The sequence below is a fragment of the Vigna radiata genome, unplaced genomic scaffold, assembly GCF_000741045.1.
Source record: "Vigna radiata var. radiata cultivar VC1973A unplaced genomic scaffold, Vradiata_ver6 scaffold_7, whole genome shotgun sequence".
NCBI classification, from domain to species: domain Eukaryota; kingdom Viridiplantae; phylum Streptophyta; class Magnoliopsida; order Fabales; family Fabaceae; genus Vigna; species Vigna radiata.
Window position 1 is genome coordinate 4,609,134 of NW_014543262.1, and position 21,768 is coordinate 4,630,901.

At 32.2% G+C, this 21,768-nt stretch overlaps 2 protein-coding genes across 2 annotated transcripts; one reads left to right on the forward strand and one right to left on the reverse strand.

Moving 5' to 3' along the window:
• Positions 1 to 16,055: 16,055 nt before the first annotated feature.
• LOC106753755 (protein ACCELERATED CELL DEATH 6-like) lies at positions 16,056 to 17,878 on the forward strand. The gene is made up of 4 exons (XM_014635604.2): positions 16,056 to 16,681; positions 16,884 to 16,890; positions 17,214 to 17,541; positions 17,632 to 17,878. Exons 1-4 carry the CDS (start codon positions 16,097 to 16,099, stop codon positions 17,876 to 17,878), a joined length of 1,167 nt encoding a protein of 388 aa, XP_014491090.1. The 5' UTR covers positions 16,056 to 16,096.
• A 1,597-nt stretch (positions 17,879 to 19,475) lies between these two features.
• On the reverse strand, positions 19,476 to 19,871 carry LOC106753756 (zinc finger CCHC-type and RNA-binding motif-containing protein 1-like). Its single transcript, XM_014635605.1, has one exon. It carries the CDS (start codon positions 19,869 to 19,871, stop codon positions 19,476 to 19,478), a length of 396 nt encoding a protein of 131 aa, XP_014491091.1.
• Between the last annotated feature and the right edge of the window lie 1,897 nt (positions 19,872 to 21,768).

The window sequence follows — 21,768 nt, forward strand, 5'->3', positions numbered from 1 at the left end:
TTTTTTTTATGCTTACTGTTTAAACTTTGTTTAGTCTTTCATCGATTATCTTCTGGTTTAACTGATTAAAATTTGCTTTCTTTGTGTTGTGTTTTAGTGTAGTTTTGTTCCTTTCTTAGGGTAACGTAGTAACACATTCTCCATTTGCTAGCTGCCTCCCAGAAAAAGCGGTGTCTTGTGAATTTCTTTTGGTCGTTTCAACCCAAAAACGACCATGGGTCGTTGCTTAGTTATGGTTTCACCGTGATTTTTCCCTCTTGCGGATGAAAATGGAACTAAGCAATAACCCAGGTTCGGTTTTGGGTTGAAATGCCATAAGAAATTCAAAAGACGCAAGTTTTTTTGGGGGAAACTAGCAAAAGGAGATTGTACTACTAGGTTATCCAAAGACGGGAACAAAACTGCACTAAAACATAACCACTGTATTAGACGTCGGTTAATGTATACACCGACGTCTATAGTACCTTTTAGACGTCAGTCGGTGTCATTTTCGAAGTCTTTAGTGCCTTCTCGACGTCGGTCTGAGCAATAACTAGCGTCTATATAATGTCTTTAGACGTCCAATTAGTCCAACTCCGACGTTTAGTGACATCGGACATGACACTGACTGACGTCATTATAAACGTCGGTTATATTCATGTCCGGCGTCCCATTGACGTCACCGGAAATGACGTCGGGTGTTTAATAAACGTTAAAAGCCCAAAATAACCGACGTTAATCAGCGTTTTTCCACTAGTGTTTCCTTAATAGTTGTTGTGTTTGAACTAAAAAGTTCACCCACAACACCATAAACATTTTCATCAAACTGTACCTCCACTCTATGTACACCCAACCTCCAACACATACAAACATCAACAATAGTAAAAGGCATCATTCTTTGCCTCAAGCGGAATTCGCTCACCCCAACCCATTGGCTCAACATCTCATTTTCAGCATAGGGCAACAAATGTCTAGAGGCTTGTCAATGTTAAAACAACAAATCATTATTAGATTTCATAAATAATATCAAAAATAAATTTTTCCAACTAACTCAACATTTTCCAGTTAAACATCATCACTTACCTTGTACTCAGAATGTTTAGTGGTGGCATCCATTCTTGTCATTCCCAACAAATAACCAAAATTCATAAATATAGTCCAATAATAGCATAACAAAAAAACCATTGAACGAAACGCCAAGTAACGGAAACAAACATTCTTTCACTTTAGTGTAAAAAACCACAAATAAAGAAACCAAGGAACCAAACAACAACAAACCAAAAGGAAACATAACAACACTTATAAAACTAGTTCTTCCACCCTTAAATCGTGCGAAATAGAGACGAAGGAAATGTAACAATCACCGAAAAACAATGAATGATGGTAAAATAGAGACAAAGAACAAACATACCAGATCCTAGAAGAAACAATGGTCGAATGTTGGGTCTTAGGTGGCCAACAAGCATAAGAAGGAAGCAACAAAGAATAAACTCGCCACTCAAAAGGATTTTTAGTATGAAAGCTTGGAAAACCTAGGTTTTGCGAATGAAAACCCAAAACTTGAAACTGTTAGTATTTTGAGGTTGTGAAAGAAATAGTTGATGGGGTAGAGAAAATGTAGAGATAGTGGAGTGTAGAGAAAATGTGGAGATAGTAGTTGAAAGAAGTGTTGTAGTTGTCTTGCTTTGTTTCTTTTTTGGCCTGCTTACAAATGATCCAATCACCCTTATTTATACTAGTGGCACCTCCTTAACCAATGGTTAGGATCTTGCCATCATAACATTAATTTAAGGGTCATTATTCATTCTGTAAAGATTTCTAAAACATTCTTATAATTCTAAACTTATCTAGATATATCTTATGGATAAGTATTCTTATATACTTTTATACATCATTCTAAAATCTTCTAAATATAGGATTTTTCTAAAATTTTATTTAGGTCTTCTCTAGTTTTAAACCTTCTCTAGTATTGAACTTTTATCTTATAAGCTCAATTTACATTCCTAACTTTTTTTCCATAAGTTTCCACATTCTTCTAGAATTTATATTATTCTTTAATAGAAACTTTGAAACACCTACACCATGTCTACGGGTTGTAGTGCATTTTATTTTCACGTGAGTACAAAAATAATTAAAAAACATAATTTTTTAGATCAATCGCTAAGTGACATGTGGCATATATATTTTCCAAACAAATATTCCTTAACTCCGTCTCGATGAATGTGCAGAATTGAGAATAATGTTGATCCTACGTAGAGTTGATTTTTTTTGTATATTTTTGCTGCAGCTTATGTTTTTTATTTATATATTAGGAAATGTAAGAGTGTGGATCCTTTAATGCTGTAGTACAAAAAGAAAACAAAACTATAAATAAGTTAGAAAAAGAAGAGAAAAGAACTCGTAACAATCCTAAACAATATTTTTGCAAATTTAGATTCCTTGAACTCTGTTTTTGTTTTAACCAGTCCGCAGACTTTTACTCTTTTTATTAAATGAACCCTTTTATTAACTTGGGATTAAGTTACTAATGATAAACAAAACTAAACCTTTTATAGTTTTATTTTAGCAGCAAAAATGTAAAGGTCAAAAAAAAATATATAGTAATAATAATAAGGGCCATTGGATCTAAATAGGCAGTCAGACTCATAACTTTAGGGGAGCTTCAGCCTTAGAAGGGAAAGCCTTTTCTTTTCAGAAATTAGATTTCCATTCTGCAAATTCCTTTCTCTCTCTAGAACAGAAATTTTGCCCAAACTCAAATGTTCTGCCTTCTCTCTAAAATTCTAGCAGATTGAACCGTTGAATCTTTGTTTTGTTGCTGCAAAATCGTTCCTGGCGTGGAGAGCTTCGATTCCCACCGAAAAATTTCTTCATTTCATCGAGTAAGTAAATTTTCCCCTTTCTCTTCAGTGTCTTGACCTAGGGCACCCAATTTTTCTGGTTACATGTGCTTTTTGTACTTTGTTTTCCCTTCTCCGTATGTTCTAGCTCTAAAAGGCTGTCTCTATCACCAATTTGGTGATTTATAGGTGTTGTTGAAGTTCTGTCCTGTGAGGGCACTGTTAGAAAGTCTCCATTTAGCTTTACTGTAGCGTGGTACCAGGTAAGGGGAGCTACTTATACTTTTATTTTATTTGTTGCGAAGTGACTGTTTGAGAAATCTGAATTGCTATGTGAATTTAAACTGTATTTTGGTTCTACACATCCCTTTTGGTAAGAACTGATGAATCTGTTTGAGTGATTATGCATGTTGAATTAAATATGTGATATATTGTGAGCATGTGTTGTTACTGTCCTTAAGTGTTTAACTTAGTATGCGCTGAATTTGACTGAAATGATGATCCTGGGAATGATTCCTGTTTATATATTGATTGTGATGTGCTCTGAAGGAATTTGATAAATCTAGTTGCTGGAATAAGTTGGGGGTGATACTGATTTGATGGAAAAAAAATGGGTTGAGTGTAGCCTCAGATTCTATGAGAGGGGATGTATAACTTTGGGAATCAGGGAACTAAAAATAATAGGCTACTTATATAACCAGCAAGGAAATTGGGTTGTGTTGGATTGGGAAAAAAAGGAAACATTATAAGTTATTTTGAGGGAATATGTATATATATATACACACACGTAGCATATTATATATATTGTGACATAATATTAATATATAGGTATTTATAAAATATAGTTACGTAACACATATAAATTATACTAATATTATATAACAGTATATATACGTTATTATATTTTATTAATATAATATAGTTTTATATATAATAATAGGTTTGTTATAATATAATATTATAATATAATGTTATAATATAATATTATTAATAGGTTTTATATATGAAAGTACGATCCAAGTGGTAAACTAAGTTTCATTTGTGTGGAATCTCTTGGTAAGATTCTTAGTGTTTTAGAATGAAAGTAGGAGCTCAGCCTTGGGGGTTTTCCTGACGCTCCAATGACCTTTCTTCTCACATAGAGTGGATTGGATCATGTGGTGAGGAGTAGCAGGAAGTCTTAGTCTCGGAGGCTTCCAGTATGCTCCAAGGCGCGGAACAGACTAACCTCGTGAGTGTGGTAGGGTGGGGAACCCAAGTTTCATAAGCCACCACGGGTGCATGACCCGCCATAGCTCGACTCTCATTCTAAAGTCCGGACGAGTCAAGTCTAGAATATAACATACTAGGATCTCTGTTATAAATTGTCTTGTATGTATTTTACTTGAGTTAAATCTGATATGTATATGTTGCTATAATTGTATGCTTTTTATATAATCAGCTCACCCTTGCATTTGCTTGTATTTGTGCCATGTTGTATGTTTTTCTTTTGCAATGATCATCCACTTGGATCTGAGCAGAGGAGAATGAAGTCTTTGTGAAGAACGTATTGGAGGAAAATGGAGATGCAGCTGCTTAGTTCCTTAGGAAGTTTTATGCCCTCTAATATTATCTTAACATTTCCAGTTTCTGTATTTTTGAATCCTTTAGTACTTTAAGTTTTAATATCCTCTGAATTCTGGATTACTGTAATCCTTAAATTTTAATTCCTTAGAATCTTAATTATCATCCTTTATTCTAATTGTTTTCTTTATTACTATGAATGACGTCTTATTATATATATGCATCTTATATATATTTTGGGATGTCACTATAAAATGATCCTAAATTTTATGCCAAATAGACTTGGGATTTCGCAGTTTATCTCGAATGGATGTTTTTGAATATAACATTTTTTAAACTATTATTTTTAAGTTAATAATAGTAGGAGTTTAAGGCTTAATTGGGATGAAATGAAATTTGAGTATATCTTTCTGTATAAAAGGCAGATATTTTCCCATTTCTTTTTTTGGTTTGTATCGTATATCTATAAATCATTTAAAGTTTTCTCCCTAATTTATGATATATTATTGCTAATATTTGTTCTGTTGTCGAATTTAAGAAGGCCAAAGATAAAGTGATGTTTAAGAAGAAAGAAGGGTGCCTGAAGGACTGTATATGTGAAATAGTTCCATATATTGTTGAATTTTAAAATTAATTGACGAGAACCGGATGTTTAAATTCTTGGAGGAACAGTCTGATCGTAATTTTCAGAAATTTACATCATTCTGCTATTGCTTGGGGAATGGGAAATTGTTGTCTCACGAAATAATTGGTCCTGATACTTGGGACATCGAAATCCTTGTCAAAATCAAAGCACTCGTTGGAGCACGGTTCAGCAAACCCACACACACGTCATACATGTCACTTTTGAGCATTGACTAAGTCAACATGACCTTGCTTCCATCCCCTCACACACACTTCAACCTAGAAGTCATTTTTACGTGTCGTGTTCTTTACAATCTATTCCAAAAACGCAAGATGCTTCCTTTTCCTTATTATGCAAATTTTATTTTGGTTCTTGAGATAAACTTAAATATTCAGGATTAATTAGTAATTTTTTTTAGTCTTATTTTATTAGTTTGAACGTTTTTATGATTTGAAGATTAATCAATAATAAATAAAATGAACATATAATAAATTGTTATCATTAGAAAAATAATATAATTGAAATATATAAACATTTTGAGAAAAAGGTTTATAAAATATAAAAGTTTTAAAAAAAAACTTTTATTAACGCACCAATACATGAGTAGACACATTAACAAAAGTTTTTCTCATAAAATGCACACATGTACTATATGAGAGTCTTACTAAACGCATTCGTGCTATACTTTGCTACACAATGCTAGACAAGCTCTCACTATAACGTACAAAACAATGTTTTTTGGTAAAAACGCTAAAAGATATAAATGTTATTCCAAAAACATATGTTGAAAGATATCTTGCTAAATGCGCTCTTGAACCAAACGAATAATCACTAAATAATGCGTTGTTAGGAAAAGTCTTACAAAGGCTAAATGATACCTTGTGCCAAACGATATTTTCATCCAACGATAACACTTTTATGAACTGCTTGCTATCTCTACTAGAATTATTAAATGATCAAATCATTCTTGAGAAAAATAAATTTTGAAAAACTTATAGTTGTTTTGAATGCGCATTAAAGAGAATTAAATGCACAACATTTCAAAATAACAAAAGTGATAAGAAAATGGGCATATCTGTTTGCATGCATATGTACTCTGCTTTAGGCAGATTACCTATGTTAAGCATCTACCTGCTCTATAATATACGTTAGAGATTCACGGAATGTTCTCTCTACCAAAAGTCATGCCAAAAAGTTCGTAATACTTTTTTAGGTGAGAAGTCAGACTCAGGTCTACTTCGTAGAGGTATAGTGTGTTGTCATAACTTTTATCAAAATGTAGCCTGTACAATTTGTTAGAGTAGAAATCTTCAAGGGAAACATTCCTAGAATATCCATATTTTCAATGTCTTTATCTTGTGTGCAATGATTCTAATCAAGTTTTTATACTTTCATGATCTGCACATATATCAAGAACAAGGTATATAAGCATCAAAGTTTTTTATCATACATGCATATAATGTCATTAAATGCTTTGAACGTTGATAAGCATTAAGTTGTATTGTATGTTGAAAACATTCTATCATTTGTCAACTCGCTAATAAATGCATCGTTTGACAAAATATTCAACATATAATTATCAAACAGTGTAAAACATTGGATGCTTATATTCAAAAGTTTTTTTGTTTAGACAAAATCGTCTAAAGAATAGACCATCTAAGCAACCCAAGTTTTGAAGAAACATTGTTGTATGAAAAGTTGTTTAAAAAATTAGTGTCTAATGAAGAAACATTTTACAACGTCTGAGGTCAAGAATATAAGTAATGTTTTCTAGACCAAACTCTTTAAATGAATTAGAAAATTGTAAACAGTGTCTGAAAGAAAGTGTCTCTCAATGAAATCTCTCAATAGACTATATGAGCAAAATAAGCTAGCTTCTTATGAAAATCTTTCATTTATGCAATGTTATATCAAGTAAAGTTTTCCAGAGAAAACAACATTTTATGAATGAGCTATAAACGCTTTAGCCTTAAAAACACAACATCTCACGTGTATATCATCTAATGAATATATATGTTATTTGTCTTACCAAACAATGCATTTATGAATGAAATGAAAAATGATAAAATGTCTTGAACACGCTACATTGCTTAACGTTTATCCACATTCAAAATATTTGATGCATGTACGAAAAAGTACTTTGATACTTGTATACTATATACTGCAAGAAAAAACGTTATTACCTACGGCCAAAATTCGTACGTAAGGTCGAAAATTTGTAAGTAATGTTGTGTTACCTACGGATTACCTACGAACAATAATCCGTAGATAAAATGCTCGTAGGTTGCGTTACATATGGATTTCAAAAACACATACAACATCATTTTATTCCAAACACACCTATTCCAATATCAAACACTAATTTCTTTTTTCTAAACTAGTATGGACTAATTCCCAAAGAAGGCAACCTATTATAACCCCACCACCGTAGCCTTAATTGCCTTTAACGTTATCTATAACAAGGTCTACGAACCAAAATGCATACCACTTACTAAAATAATTATTTCCCGTGTTTAAAAACATTCAATCAAACCATCTGCACATTCAAACTTCAGTTTAATTTTTTATTGGTCTAGAAACTTCATTGCACTCCAGCTAGTTCTATCACCATGAAATGATCAAATCATACTCATGATATAATTTACTAAATAACCCTTACACTACAAGAAAAATGTCCATTACAAACGGCCTAAATCCGTATATAACCATCAAAATCCGTATATAAAATGTGGTTATATACGGATTACATAGGTCAAAAATTTGTATATAAAGTGACTGTAGCTAGAGTTATGTACGGATATATCCGTATATAATTTATATACGAATATATCCGTATATAATTTATATACGGATATTCCGTATATAACTTATACACGGATTATCCGTGTATAAGTTATACACGGATAATCCGTGTATAAGTTATACACGGATAATCCGTGTATAAGTTATACACGGGTTATCCGTGTATAAGTTATACACGGATTATCCGTATATAACTTATTACAAAATTATGTACGAATAATTTGTATATAATTTCCGTATATAAGATAACAGTTTTTATTACGCAATAACCTGAACATCAGACCTACCCATATCCAAACACAAATACAGTCATCAAATCACAACACCTGCCTATTATATCCATTCAGACATTTCATATATAAGTTAAAGTCTTAACAATTAAAAGTCTTAATTGACATAAGCATTTAACAATAATACATAATAGTAAAGTTTACATGATTGTCAATTACAACTAATAAGTTCAAAGAGTTCTCCATGGTATTAAGTTTGAGTCATAGGTGGCTTACTCTAAAAACCTAACTAGTACTCTCTTTGATAACGATTTCCATGTGGTTGATCCTCCTGTGGTTAATCCTCTTGTGGTTGTTGTGGTTGGTGAACATTAGTTTGTGGCTGAATTTGGGATTGAAGAAATTCTTTTGCAGTTGCGGTTGTAGGAGGTGGAAGGTAATGCAATATGGCGCCAATAAAGCCTTCAAATTTAGAAGTGATCTGTCGAAGTTGCTCATCATGGGTTGACACCCTATTTTCAAGGTTAGAAATGTTTTGTACAATCGGTTGCTGAGAAGAAGATGCCTGTGTCTGTTGTATGTAACTATCGACACAATCATCTCGAGCACTGACATTTCCAATGCCATATACCCGCCCTTTGTACCTTCCACCAACAACATCCAACCAACATTGGTTCCTCAATCTTTCCTCATCTGCAGGGTCTAGGGAGCAGTTGTTGAAGCACCAACGGATGCAGTCTCAGATATTACTTGAGAAAATCTAGCTTGAAATTGTTCATGTTAAATGAATACATTAATATTGTTAAATAAATAGACATGACATTTAAAACCTAATAAAGAATATAATAGAGTTAGTAGAAACTAACATGTGTCTGCCTAGACCTTTCATCGAAAAATTCTCCTGTTCATGCTCGAATATGTGTTTGTTGAAAAATTTCATCAACATGGACTGTCCGACCAAGCTCATGTGATTGCAAGCAAAGAAGATGTAAGTTGTTAACAACAAATATTTGTTAAATTAATGAGTAGAAATGTAAAATTAAATTGATGTCATCATACCAGACGAATAACATGCTCATGCACGCTAATGGATCCCCCAATGTGCAAACAACCACCCTTGTCGGATGTCCTGTTCTTCTTAGCGGTTTCACACTTTTGTCTATAAAGTGGCATGTTCCACTTCTCCAAAAGAGCATTCCAAACCTCCTCTCCCATCTAATCCGGTTTTTTTCCTAGTGTTACAACTTTTTTAAATATCTCAGATAATCTATGAGATGCTTTGGTATGGAAATTCTTTTTTATCTTTTCTTCATCCTCAATCCTCCATGATACCTTTCTCTGATATTTAGGAAGAGAAAGCATAATATAGCATTATTGAAGTTGGAACAAACAATAGTGAAGAGCATCGAAAAATTATATTCAATCATTCACTCATCACTCATAAATATTTAAATCCTTTTACTTGCATTCATAGCAGAAAAACACATGACATAGTGTGAGCCTAAAACATGTTAACACTAGAATGAGTTCAACAAAGACAAGCATAAATTAACACATGGAAATAAAGGCATTTCTCATCATCTAGGTGTGTGTTTGTTTTTACAATCTTAGTGGCTATTACTGCTTGTTTGGAGATTATTTATATCCATGGCCATAAGTTGTTTCTGTATTAGATTTCTCTAATCCATTATAGAGGAATTTTATTTTGATACGCATACTAGTACCAGTTTAGCTGTTTCTCTTGTTTGATACCTTGGTTCCTATCATCCTGTCTTTTCATAGACAAACTAGGCATCATTTATAATTACATCATTTATAAACCCGTCTTTTTATAGCCATGTATTTGGTTATGTGTTCCTTCTATGTTCAGGAGCTCACTTTACTATTAGTTAAAATTTACTCAAAACTACAGATAATTAGTGAACCTAGTCAGATGACAAGAGTGGAATCACAAAATTTTGTTATTTCTAGTGAATTTCAATCAATGGGATTGTGTTCTGAAGGATATGTTAGAAAGTGTATTGTTAATCATCTTATTGTACTAGGTAAGTGTTTTGAAAATGACGAACTTAATATTAAAATCTTGAAATCTTTAGACAGGTCGTGGCAATCGAAAGTGACTGTGATTTCTGAGTCACAAAACCTTAACACAGTGACTATGGCGGCACTATTCAGAAAGTTGAGGGAGCATGAGCTTGATCTTGGAAGACTTGATGAAGAAGAAGCAAAAGCCAAAACCAAGAAAAAGAGTCTAGCCTTAAAATCTGAGGAAGAAAGGAGCAAGAACAAAATGGAAGATGAAGACTCAGAAAATGAAGAAAATTTGAGACTCATGATAAAAAGGCTCAACAGGTTCATGAAATCAAAAGACAAAGGAAGATTAAAATTCGCAAAGAAAGAAAATCAAGGATCTTCCTCACACTATAAATGTTATGGTTGCGGAGAAAGAGGGCATTTAAAAGCGGACTGCCCAAATCAAAAGAGGAGTAAAGAAATAAAAGAAAAGAAGTTCTTCAAGAAAAAGAAAGCTTACATCGCATGGGACGATGACAATGAAACAATTTCTTATTCGAGCGAATCTGATGAAGAGGCAAACATTTGTTTAGTGGCAGACGACGACACTGGAAGCCAAGTAAGTACATCTAGCGATTATGATAATTATAGTCAATTTAGTGAAAATGAATTGCATGAAACTTATGCTGCTTTAATAATGGAATCTGAAAAATTAGATAAAGCTCATAAGAAATTGGAAAAGGATTTCAAAAATTTAAAATTAATTTTTGAAAATATTTTTGAAGAAAATAAAAATTTAAAATCAGAATTTGAAAATATTCTTGAAGAAAATAAAAATTTAAAATTAAATTTTGAAAATATTTTTGAAGAAAATAAAGATTTGAAAAATATAGTTTTAATTTTTGAAGAGGGTAAATTTTCTAGTAGTGATGAATGTGCATCTTGCGAAAATTTTAAGAAACTGCTAGAACACACAACCTTAGGAAAATGCAGTAAAAATAATGAAAATAAGGTTGTTAAAAATAAGTATGTTCCTAAAATTAAAAATAAGCATAATAATATAACCCGTAGAACATGGGTAGAAAAAGGAACAACTTATAGGAAGACAAACTTTATATCATGCTTTTATTGTATGAAAAAGGGTGATACCTCAAATAAATATAAAATTAAGCATTTTGGTGTTCTAAGTGGGAGATATGTTTGGGTTGTAAAATGATTTCATTCCAAGCATTTTAAAATTTAAAATTTACAATTTAAATTTTTTTATCATTTAATTTTTTTTTTTAAAACAAAATTTTAGAAAATTTTTATTCCAAGCATGTTGTCTTTGATAAAATTGTGGACCTTGAGACAAAACCTCTTGAGTCAGTTTAATCAGATGCAGGTAATGATGAAGACTTGGAGAAGACAACAAATGAAGCAAAGAATGATGACAATCCTCAAAATGAAGATCTCAACAAAATATCATTATGAAATTGGAGATATATCCAAAAGGGGGTAAACATTAGAAGAGATCTAGGAATTTTATAAATCTCTTAGGATTGCATTTTTGATCAATTTTGTGCATTTTTGCATTGTTGAAAATTTAGCCATATTTCTGTATGCTTTAAAATTCCTATCTTGTATGGATCAATGTATATTTTTTTTTAAAAAAAAGTTCTTTATCCTAAAATTATATGTTTTAAATCTCCTATTGTGTATGTTTAAATGAATATTTAAATTTGAAATATATTTTAGCTCATATGCATACATGCTTTTATTAAGGGGGGGTATTATCTTAGGGGGAGAACCTGAAGCACAACTTTTTAATTATGATAAAAAAGGGGGAGAAAATGTTTAAAGCTTATTATTATTAATTCTCTTTTCCTCTATAAGTTGTGTTTTTATCCAGATTATTACTAAAAGCTTTAATTCAAAGGAGTTTTTGATCATCATCAAAAAGGGGGAGAATGTTAGCAAAATGATGAATATGAAGTTTTGATGATGTCCAAATCAAGTCAAGAGAAATGAAGATTCAAGAAGATCCTTTGAAGACTTGTTTTGCAATGGAAAACTTTTGTAATAATTGTAATTTATTGTCTAGAACTTAGATTTTCATTGGTTTTGATTCCATGTACTTTCATACTTTGTAATTGATGTTAAGAGTCAAAATTGCACTATTAATCGATTAAAACTAATATTAATCTATTAAAACAAGTAAAAGCTGAAAACTCAACTTTTTCTGTTTTAATATATTAAAATTCATTTTAATCTATTAGCTAATCAATTAAAATTCATTTTAATCGATTAAAACTGACCCTTGGAGTTTTCTACTTTTGAAAACTACCCGTTGTACTCATTTTAATCGATTAACACTTGTATTAATCGATTAAAAGCGTTAAAGGACCAATTTCGAAGAATGAAAGAGTATTTGCTTGAGTCTATAAATAGGCTCCCTTTATATATCAACAGCAACTCTTCCCTTGTGCTTAAATACTCAGAACTCATTGAGAATTGTGTGCTCTTGCTCAGCTAAGGAAACTCTTGTCTGTGGTGCTGGTACATTGCTACTACGGCGGCGGAGGACTAGCTGGTTCATCCTTGGTGCGTCTGAGGAGGTGTGTGGAAGAGGATCATCCTTCGTGAAGTATTCAGAAGAGATGTTTTCATCCTTCGTGAAGTATTCGGAGGAGGTGTTTCATCCTTGGTGAAGACTCAAAGGAGGTGCAAGTTCATCTCTTGTGGTGTCAAGAGAGGTGGTTTCTAAACTCTTACAAATTGTTTCGTTGTGAACGTAGTTTGTAATTGTTTTGTGCTTAGTGAACTATTTATCTTGATTTGAGATAAGCAACTGGACGTAGGATTGGTAAGATCCGAACCAATATAAAAATCATCTGTGCAAATTTCTCTCAACCTTACTCTTGTTATTTTATTTTAATTATGTGTGTAGTAAGATAAATTGGATAGAAATTAAAAGGCACACATTTGAATTAAAAACCCTCTTGGTTTGTTATTCCACGCTAACCATTCCGCTACAGCCGCTCTGACACTATTAGCAACCAGCTACACTTTGAACAGTCAGCTATAGTTCCAAACACTCAACAATAACTTCAATGCGATGATACTATATTCAAAACGAAAATGTGTTTAAACAGTTTCAACCGACCTCCAATTCTCTATTTCCATTCCAACTAGCCCCAGATATACCCAAACATATTTAAATTACCCAAGAAACTGAATCCAAACCTTTAATTACATCAAAGATACTTCAACAAAGCTTATGACATTCCTAAATACATCATACAAGCATATCAAACCAAATTCATTTCTAGAGAAACATGTAGACATAAAGTTATTACCAATTATGATTAATCCCACCTAGATATCTCATAACAGCCACCTTAAAAAGACTCCCCTACATTCAGTCCCTCCATTCCAAAACCTAATAACATAGCATTCATTTCAGTGTTAAATCCTTGTCCAAATGACATGGCAACCATCACCCAAGCTGCAGTGATGGCAACAGTTTAATTTGCTTTAGTCAAAATAAAGGGTTTTACATTTCTACACGTTATCTAACCAATTCCTAACTAAGAAGCCATAATACCAACACAGGCAATTGCAAAAATAGGTGTTCACAATATCAATTAACACCTTGTTACCAAGAACAGGGGCTCAAGACATTCAGGTTCAATAAAAGACCTACTTACCTCGATGACAACACCTCCCAACACCCTCTAGCAATAATGGCAACCAATTTAGACAACGACAGGGGAAGAAACACAACACAAATCATCCACCAATATGCTTTAGACAACCTCGCTCACACGCACGAACCACACTCAACCAAGACCCCTCGAAGAACAACCCTTCAATCCTCGAACAATAACCCTTCAGCAAGAACGCCCACTTTACAACTCCGACAATCCAATGGTACCGAAAAACCCAACCAACCCTCGATGGCAATCGAAGAAACCCAACATTTAACGACCAAACCAAGCGTTGAACCAACCTCTGCGATGGAGGAGATGACGATTGTGATACTGAATCATGAACACTGCGATGGACAAATCACGAACACAATGGTTGGCTCATGGAGAGGGCCTCTGCACAAGGCAACCAACAAAACCAGGGAGAAGGGTGAATGTCGTAAGAAGAAGAGGAATTTCGAAAGGGTTTAAAGGAAGGAGGAAACTGATTTTTCCCAAATCCCTAATTAAGTAAACTATACTGCTTACCGACGGACATTGATTGTCGGTTATGAGACATGATGCTTACTGGTGGATTTATCTGTCGGAAAAAACCACTAGCATAAGTCGTTGGTAAATGCATTATTTTCAACGTCTAGATAATTGTCTAGGGTTAGATCTAGGAGAGGCTAAACTTGCTCTAGTAGTATTGATTAAGAAACCAGGAGTGGTGCTAATATTCGTTGTAACCAAGAGTGGTGAGAATACTCTATGAGATCTTGGAGAGGCAAAACTAATGTAAGTTTGAAAAGATTAATGGAATCCCTTAAGAACTTTTAAGGGAGAATCGAAGCTTAGGTTGAGTGAACTAGTATAAATATATGTGGTTTACTGATTTCATATCGAAAATGCTTTCCATTTACCATTTCATTAAAAACTAGTGTCTAATAAATTTTACAATTCTTATACATTATCTTTACAAGTCATTAGATTCTGCTTTGCAAAAAGAATTTCAAAAACACCATTCACCCTCTCCCCAACCACCCCTCCCCCCTTCCCTCCTTACCCCTCATCCCTCCACTTTTTAGTGTTTTTCTTGTGTATTTCATGTTTGTTATTTATAACGTTTAGCAGTCTTTTCCTTAGACACGATACATTTCGTAAGACGCTTACTTGATTAACACTGTTTGAATAAAACATATTTTAAGCTTTAGTGTGTTTTATGAGCATTGAGATGAATGATTCCTTTCTCAAGATGTTGTTTACAAAAAAATGTTCATTTAGACAATATGTGTTTGAAAGCGTTATTTTATGATTCATTAGATGATTGAATTTCATAGATGTTTCTTGTTTTTAAAACTTTGTCTATCAGACAATATAATCTAGAAAAAGTTATTGTAAGCTTATTTTTTTCTAGAAAAGATGTTCCAAAATATATTTCTCTTAGATACTTTTCTTTTGAAATAATATTTCATTTAGATGTTTTCTTTTAAAACAATATTTCTTTGAAAGAAATATATTGTTTAATGTTGTTTGTTAAATTCCAAAACTTGAGTTACTAGATAGTCTCGTCTCTAGACGATCTTGTATGAAAAATTTAAGTTTATAGAAGTGTTTTTTTGAGAGAAACTTAAATTTTGAGGGTTAATTAGTAATTTTGTTTGAATATTATTTTATTAGTTTTTATTTGGTTGATATAAGATAAAGATAGATTAAGTAGTGTTTTTATTTGAGTCAATTGATATTTTTTTTTTTCATTTTTTATTTTAGTTAGGAAGAGTGCTTATATGATGTTCTACTTTTTCATTTTTGTCCAATGTGAGACTTTCATCTTAATGACCTGAAACCTTTGCCAGGAAGACTTTCAATACAGGACCACCAATGAGACCTAAACCCAAGTACATAAAGAATTGACATTAATACTCTCAATCTAAAACTATAAGACAATAGGTTAACGAGTCTTCATTCTTATGTGGTGCTCTAATTTTTTATTTTTATCTAATTTGAGACTTAAACTTATTTGGATTCCCAAAGTACTGATGCTCTCCTTCTCGTCTCTTTGATTGAATAATAAACATTCTCGGAAGCCAGAAAAAGATCCAAATTGGAACAAGTTTAATTGATTTGCTAACAAAATACCTTGAGTAGCTACTTTGAATCTTCTGCAATATTAGTGTTTGTCGTGTTCGAGTCTTTCCATTGACTGACAGTGTCAACGTCGGAGACTATTCCCTGTTTTTGGTCAGGTCTCATGGATTGCATACTGGGTTGGTTGTTGCTTCTTCTTGTGTGATACATCTTAACTTCTATATATATCAACCAATTCTTTGGCGTCCATAAGAAAGATCTTTCATTTGGTTACCCTTTCTAATAATAATGGAGGTGAAGGATCACACAATAACAACACTCTACGAAGCATCACTAAAGGGTTGTGTAAGTACCCTACAAACCCTGATCCAAAGGAACCCTCTAATTCTGAATAGAGTTTCACTCTCTCCCTTCAGTGAAACCCCATTACACATAGCCTCTTTGCTTGGACATTTAGAATTCTGTGAGGCTCTTGTCAAAATAAAACCCAGTTTAGTTAGTGAAGCTGACTTGGAAGGACGTTTCCCTCTTCATCTGGCTTGTGCGGAAGGACACAGTGAGGTTGTGAAATTACTTTTGCTCACAAACCCCGATGTTTGCTATGCTGTGGACAAAGATGACATGCTTCCTCTCCACTTGGCTGCAATGAGAGGACGCATAGGAGCTATTCAGGAGTTTATCAAAACAAGACCAGACTCCATTCATCGTATCACTGATAATGGATCTGTTTTGCATTTTTGTGTTAGGTATAATCATTTGGAAGCCTTGAAATTCTTTGTGCAATCAGCTACAATGAACCAAGAGTTTCTGCTTGCCCAAGACAAAGAGGGTAACACAGTTCTCCATCTAGCAGTGAAGCTCAAACAAATTAAGGTACCATTTAGTATCTAAAGCGTCTTAGATAAATATTAATTAATCACATATTCTTAGTTAATTCATAAAAAGTCAACAGATTCTATAGTGAAAAGTGACCCACAAACCTCTATTTTTCGCTCTCTATCTCACTTAATATGTTATATGTTCATGCATCATTTTCATTTCATAATAAAGACTCTTCTAAATTGTTATCCGGTAGGGTTTAACAACTTTATATGATTTTAGACATCTCGTATGATCAATAAATGCATGAGCTGTTGGTGACAGTGCATGTCAGTATGCTGATAAAACAAATTAAACAAGTAATAATTCGTTTATCCATAATTTTTGCAGACCATAAAATACTTACTCACGCTACCAGAAATGAGAACAGCAGCTAGAGCTTTAAACGAGGCAGGCTTAACAAATTTTGAGGTGATGGAGAGTGGTCCAAGAGATTTCATAACCCTAAAAATCGAACACATGCTAACTGAAGCTGGAGTTCAAATCATCACTGAAAAACAACAAGGGTCATCATCATCATCTTCATCACCATCATCACCATCACCAAGCATCATCCCTACTCAACCACCACGAGAAGCCAAGAGAATGAAACTCTGGGAGACCCTATGGTTAAAATACCTGCAATACCGACCAAATTGGATAGAAGAGAAACGTGGGAGTTTGATGGTAGTGGCCACTGTGATAGCCTCCATGACTTTTCAGTCAGCAATTAGTCCACCAGGTGGGGTTTGGCAAGAAGACACTTTCTCTGGTGGACTCAATTGCAGTTCTTATGGCATATGTAAAGCAGGCACTGCAGTTTTGGCTTATGATTTGGCACATGAAGGGTTTCTAAGATTCTCGACATTCAACACTGTCTCATTCTTTTCTTCTCTTTGCGTGGTGATGGTGCTCATTAGCGGGCTTCGGGTTGACAATAAGCCCATGATGTCGATGTTGACCATTGTGTTGTTCTTGGCCCTCTCTTCAATCAGTCTCACCTACGTTTCTGCACAGCGATTGGTGATACCACATCACCTTGCCCACAAAATTGATACCGTGAACACGCCTCTCCGTACGGTTTGGAAAATCATAATTGCGGTTGTGGTTTTGTTTCACTTTCTTCACTTGCTCATCTTATGTGCGAAGAAGTTCCAGGTCAAGATGCTATCTAGCTCAAATCATTTACCACTGTTCCCTGGATCAGATTGATGAAAAGATTTCATACTATTATTCAACTTAATTCACATAATTGATTTGTTTCACTTTATAATACGTATGCAAAGCTTTTCTTTCTATTATTTTCATTTAAAATAAAACAAAATTGCATTTTCAACACTTCTAAAACATAATTTTCAACAGTTCTAAAATATGCAAAGTAAATCAGGCACTTGAAAACAGTTTTTGTTAATTTAAAATATATTTATTTCTTTAAATATATTAAAAGAATGGTATGTCATACTTAAAATACAAGTCAATAGTGTTATAAAATTGATTTTTATTTTTTTTTTGATGAAAGACTTATTTTAAGCAATTTAAAATTAGACAAAGAAATAAATACAGCAACATAAAACTACAATCTTATATATTAAACTACAATCCACAACACAAGTTAATCCCATGTTATTCTTTAACAACGTACTTATACTCATTCATACAATGTAATTTCTAAGACAATGCTAATATAATATGATCTATAATAAATTATGCATTTCATGCGCTTTTATTGCTAAGTTACTTTGATTAGCAAAAATATCTCATTCACACCTAAATAAGTGTTTCAGGGAACCAACCAGCATGGCACTTTAACCATAATTAACCAATTATCTTAGCCACGTAGATTATATCTTATCTCTACCTTTTAGTTGAACCACACACGTCTATATTTTCATTTCCATGTATTCATTTTCATCCAAATTACACTACAAAAAAATTATAAATAATAATTAATTAATTTAGATATTAATTTATAAATTAAAAATTATTGATAATTAAAATAGTTTCTATTATAAATAAAAAAAATATAATTAATCTTTGATAACTAAATTTTCTTTTATTATGAATTGATTTCTAGATTGCTAACTAACGTTAGCTACCAAATTTTGACTACTAAAAAACTTAGTCACTAATTAAGTAATTGGTCTCTAAACATATTTTTTGTTACTAAAATTTGTTATTAATTATTTGAAAATTTTCTTATTATAGTGTTAACTACATTCATTCGATGCAAACATGCCCATTTCTCACAATATTAATATATTCTTTCCACAATATTAGTAAAATTTTATTATAGTTACGAACATACTTAACTTTATTTTTATAATTGATAATTATAATTATACTTAGAAACATTTTTAATTTTATTACCATAATTATAATAGTAGTAATTATAATTATTTTTAGGAACATGTTTAACAACTTTTTTGTTTTTTTAAATTATTACTAATTTTAACTGTTAGTTATTTTATCAAGATATTTCTTTTTATTTGAATATAAAATACATTCTTCACTTTTTAGCATATTTACTTTTCTCATAATATAAAATTTTATTTTTAAATTCTTTATTTTCTTAGAGAATATTATCGTAATTTGATTTTAATTCTTTAAATTCTTTTTTTAATTTCTTATGAGAATTATTTAATTTCTCTAATAAAAATAATAATTCTTTATATGTGTTAAGCAATTCACTCTCATTATAATCTAAATTTTCAGAATCTTTAGAGATACTTACTTGACTTTTAGAGATGTCATCATCAACCATCAAACATATGTTGGCTTGCTCATTATAGTCGCTTGAGCTTGTTATAGATTAATTATCTTCCTCCCGAGCAATATATGCCTTCTTTTTCTTGAAGAACTTCTTTTGACCTCTTTCTTCACCTTTATTTGGGTTTGGACAATCTGCATTCATGTGTCCTTTTTCTCCGCAACCATAACAACGATAGTTTGATGATGATTCCTTGTTTTCCTTCTTCCTATTTTTAAATCTTCTTTTGCCCTTGGACTTCATGAACTTGTTACAAATCTTAATGAAGAGACCCATATTTTTTTCATCTTCTCCAGAGTCTTCTTCTTCATTAAAATGTTTGCTTTTACCAATCTCAGATTTGAATGCCAGAGTCTTTTTCTTTTCTTTCTCTTTATCCTCGTTCAATCTCCCGAGATCCAATTCATGTTCTCTCAACTTACCAAACAATGCAGTCATTGACATGGTGTTGAGATTTTGTGACTTACTTATGGCAGTCACTTTTCATTGCAAAGTCATGTCCAAAGATTTAAGAATTTTTATCATTAATTCATCATTATCAAAGGACTTACCTAACCTAATGAGATTATTTATTATATGCGTGAAGCACTTCTGAACATCTACAATAGTTTCTCCCTGCTAAAAGCAGAACATCTCATACTCTTGGATTAAAGTATTTCTTTTGGCTCTCCTAATATTATCAGTCCCTTCATGATTGACTCTCAGCATCTCCCACAAATCTTGAGCAGTCTTAGAGGTTGAGATCCTGTAAAATTCATCAACAATTAAAGCATATGATATTATGTTACAAGCCCTTACGTCTTGTTGGGATCTTCTTCTATCATCAACATTCCATTGTTCTCGCGATTTGGATTCTTGCAAATTGTTAATAAACATAGTAGGAACAAAAGGACCATTTGTGACAGTTTCCCAAATCTTACTATCAATAATAGATTCCATGAAAATTTGCATTCTCACTTTCCAAAAAGCATAGCTTTCTCTAGTAAACAATGAAGGTCTATTGATAGAGGCACCCTCGACAAAGGTTTAATGTTGCCCCGTCATTTTGAATTACTATCAAAGCAAGCACTGATACCAATTGTTAAAGCGTGTAATGGAATGATTAACGTGTACAACAAACCAAGAGGGTGGGGGCGGGGGGAGGGGGTGAATTGGTTTCTTATCGTAAATAATACCTTTAATAATTTTTTCGTAAAATATAAATTTCTTAACAACAATTTAAACAAATTAAAGAGTAAGGAAGAAAGAACATTGAACAAGTGATTTTTATATTGGTTAGGATTCTACGTCCAGTTGTTAATCTCAAACGAGAATTAACGCTTCAATATCACAAACCAACAAACTGTTACAATCACAAAAGAAAATAAAACAGTTTAGGGTTATTATTACACCTATCTTGTTATCCCAAGAGATGAAACTCACTTATCCTGAAACCTACAAGGGATGAACACCTCTTCCGAATGTTTGATGAAGGATGAGCACCTCCTTTGAATCTTCACAAAGGATGACACACTTTCAACTCAACAACAACAACAACACTCAATTACAACTCCCGTTAAAGTTCTCACTCTATGCTAACACCAAGTTCTCAAAGTCAATGCACAAGGGTTACACAAATTCTAGAACACACTTATCAAAGCACACAACTAAACAAATAAGACTTTCAAAATAAATGTATTTCGTATTTTAGAATGAAAGTCCTAATCTAATTTATAGAGATCTCATAATTAATGTGTGATAATCAATTATCCACTTATAGTAATCGATTATGTATTTAATGAATGCACAACAGTAAAAAAATTTACTTAAAAATTATCATAATTACTTAAAAAAATTTACTTAAAAATTATCATAATTACTCGTGATAATCGATTATCATAAGTTGATAATTAATTATCTTGAATATAAAATGAGGTTTTCTTATATAAAACAAATTTTAACGCAAACTAAGACAAACAATATATAGAATTAAAGATAAACCACATTCTATACATAAATTTATTAAATTATAAAAGTTTTAACACAAAACAAGTCTTCATGAAAATCTTCTTGCAATAAGAGCACTATATACTTCACTTTGAAAAATAATTAAAACTTTTTATGTTAATAGGGTTAATAATGGGCTAATAATGAATATGTAGCCTAAAAAGTTTGTGGCATGTTAGATATATAATGTGCCACATAGTATTTTTCTTTCTATTTCTAGGAAAGTTGAACCAAATTTGCTTTCAATTTTTTAAAATTACTTTGTAACACATGTCAAACTGTGTTTTCTCTTTTTGTTATATGTATTAAATAATGACACACATAAACCATATAATACACATATAGTTTA

Coding starts and splice junctions, on each gene's coding strand:
- LOC106753755 (XM_014635604.2), top strand. CDS start 16,097: ATGGAGGTGAAGGATCACACAATAACAACACTCTACGAAGCATCACTA. Junction 17,542..17,631: donor AGATTCTCGACATTCAACAC/TGTCTCATTCTT, acceptor GATGTTGACCAT/TGTGTTGTTCTTGGCCCTCT.
- LOC106753756 (XM_014635605.1), bottom strand. CDS start 19,871: ATGACTGCATTGTTTGGTAAGTTGAGAGAACATGAATTGGATCTCGGG.